General features: G+C 31.4%; 1 protein-coding gene across 1 annotated transcript in view; it reads left to right on the top strand.

The window, feature by feature from the left end:
• The window catches only part of CNMa (CNMamide), a gene marked incomplete at its 5' end in the record, with an annotated part of 4415 nt that extends 2729 nt beyond the window's left edge, over positions 1-1686 (top strand). Inside the window, 1 exon segment of the mRNA XM_067050173.1 lies at positions 946-1686. Within this exon segment, the coding sequence (XP_066906274.1) occupies positions 946-1013 (68 nt within the window).
• Between the last annotated feature and the right edge of the window lie 114 nt (positions 1687-1800).

The following is a 1800-nucleotide window of genomic DNA, read 5'->3' as shown; positions in this document are numbered from 1 at the left end:
GTTACCTAAACCTGAGATAGCTGCCAAATTCCGCAATTCCTATCGCTAATTTTATAAATCGAGAGTCCAATGTAATTTAAAATTGATTAGGCAGGCACTTTTGACAGTCGAAATCGCAGAAAAAAATTCTTCATCCGACCAATATAAAAAATGATTTTGTCAAGAACGGAATATATTTTGTCAAGAGCGGAGTATATTTTGTCAAGAACGGAATATATTTTGTCAAGAACGGAATATATTTTGTCAAGAACGGAATATATTTTGTCAAGAACGGAATATGTTTTGTCAAGAACGGAATCTGTTTTGCCAAGAACGGAATATGTTTTGCCAAGAACGGAATATATTTTGTCAAGAACGGAATATGTTTTGTCAAGAACGGAATCTGTTTTGCCAAGAACGGAATATATTTTGTCAAGAACGGAATATATTTTGTCAAGAACGGAATATATTTTTCATCTTTGTCTTTGAAGTCTTCATCGCATGTAAAATCGTCGATCAAATCCTTGAAATTATGGGTGAGGTGTAAAATCCGACTAGAGCTATATATACATTTTTTATTAAAAAAAAAAAAAATTAATCACTAATAAATAGTGACATACATAAATTAATTTGAATAATTGTATTAGAGCTGGGCAGAATAGCGTGCAAAAATGTTTGAAAGTAAGATGCGAGGTTGTGAATTTATAGTTAAGATAGTCCTTGAGGTTGGACGAAACGTAGGACATTTAAAGTATTAATAAAGAGTATTAAGACTTAATTTGATACAATTTATTTTATTTGATATTGTAATGATCAATTAATGTTCGGCATTTTTGAGTACTTTTTTTACATCTAATGCTGAACTATTTCAATAGCATAGAATGCCAAAATCTAATAAATTTACTTATTAATACCTTACGATTAAAGTAAATAAATAAAATTGAGCTTGGCCATTTTTTGTTTCAGACATGTCGTTGTGCCACTTCAAGATCTGTAACATGGGCAGGAAGAGGACTCTCTGGCCAAGGAACTAAGCACGCCTACTCCCATCCCCACTCCAACAGTATTTACCCCCACCATTCCATAGTTACCCCCTCCACTCTACCTTTACTCCCTCCATTCCATCGTTACCCCCACAACACTCATATAAACCCTTCTATGTACCCCCACTCCCAACTTTCTCTCCCTACTCCTTCCACTGTATCCCTTCCACTCCTTACTCCTACTTCAGCCGGTGCGGAGACAATTTCCCAGTCTTCCGCCACCGACGTCCCCTCCCCAACACACTAGCGTACAATCGAACGACCGCCGACTCGTAATCAACTTAAAAGACATTATGAATATTTCGAAAAATCATTTTGATAAAATGAATGGGAGTATTAAAATCACCTACAAAAAATAATAAAAGAAATTGGAAAAAAATATGACAAAAACAAACATTGTAATTAATTGTAGTTTAAGAAAAATTTAATTTATATTGTAGACTAGATCTGTACATTAAATTTTTGTACCTGCCAAACATTAGAAAATGTTTAGTTTTACGTTGAGCTTCGTCCTTGTTATTTTATCTATATGTATATTTACTATAAATTAATTATTATTAATTTAATTTTATCTACTGTATATTCTTTGACTGATTAAAGATGTTTAAATGTGTAAAAACTAAATGTTAAAATAAAGCATTTTAAAAAATATTTATTCAATGAACTTGTAGTTTCCTTTCTCTTTTTTTTTTTCAATCCTATATATTTCTTATATGAGTAAATGATAATAAAATCCTAATTTAGTAAATACATGTGTAAAAACATATATTTAAAAAAA

The sequence above is a fragment of the Halyomorpha halys genome, unplaced genomic scaffold (assembly GCF_000696795.3).
Source record: "Halyomorpha halys isolate HHAL.00 unplaced genomic scaffold, Hhal_1.1 Scaffold1699.1, whole genome shotgun sequence".
Classification (NCBI taxonomy): Eukaryota; Metazoa; Arthropoda; class Insecta; order Hemiptera; family Pentatomidae; genus Halyomorpha; species Halyomorpha halys.
Note: the sequence above shows the minus strand (reverse complement) of the source record. Positions and strands in the feature narration are given on the sequence as shown.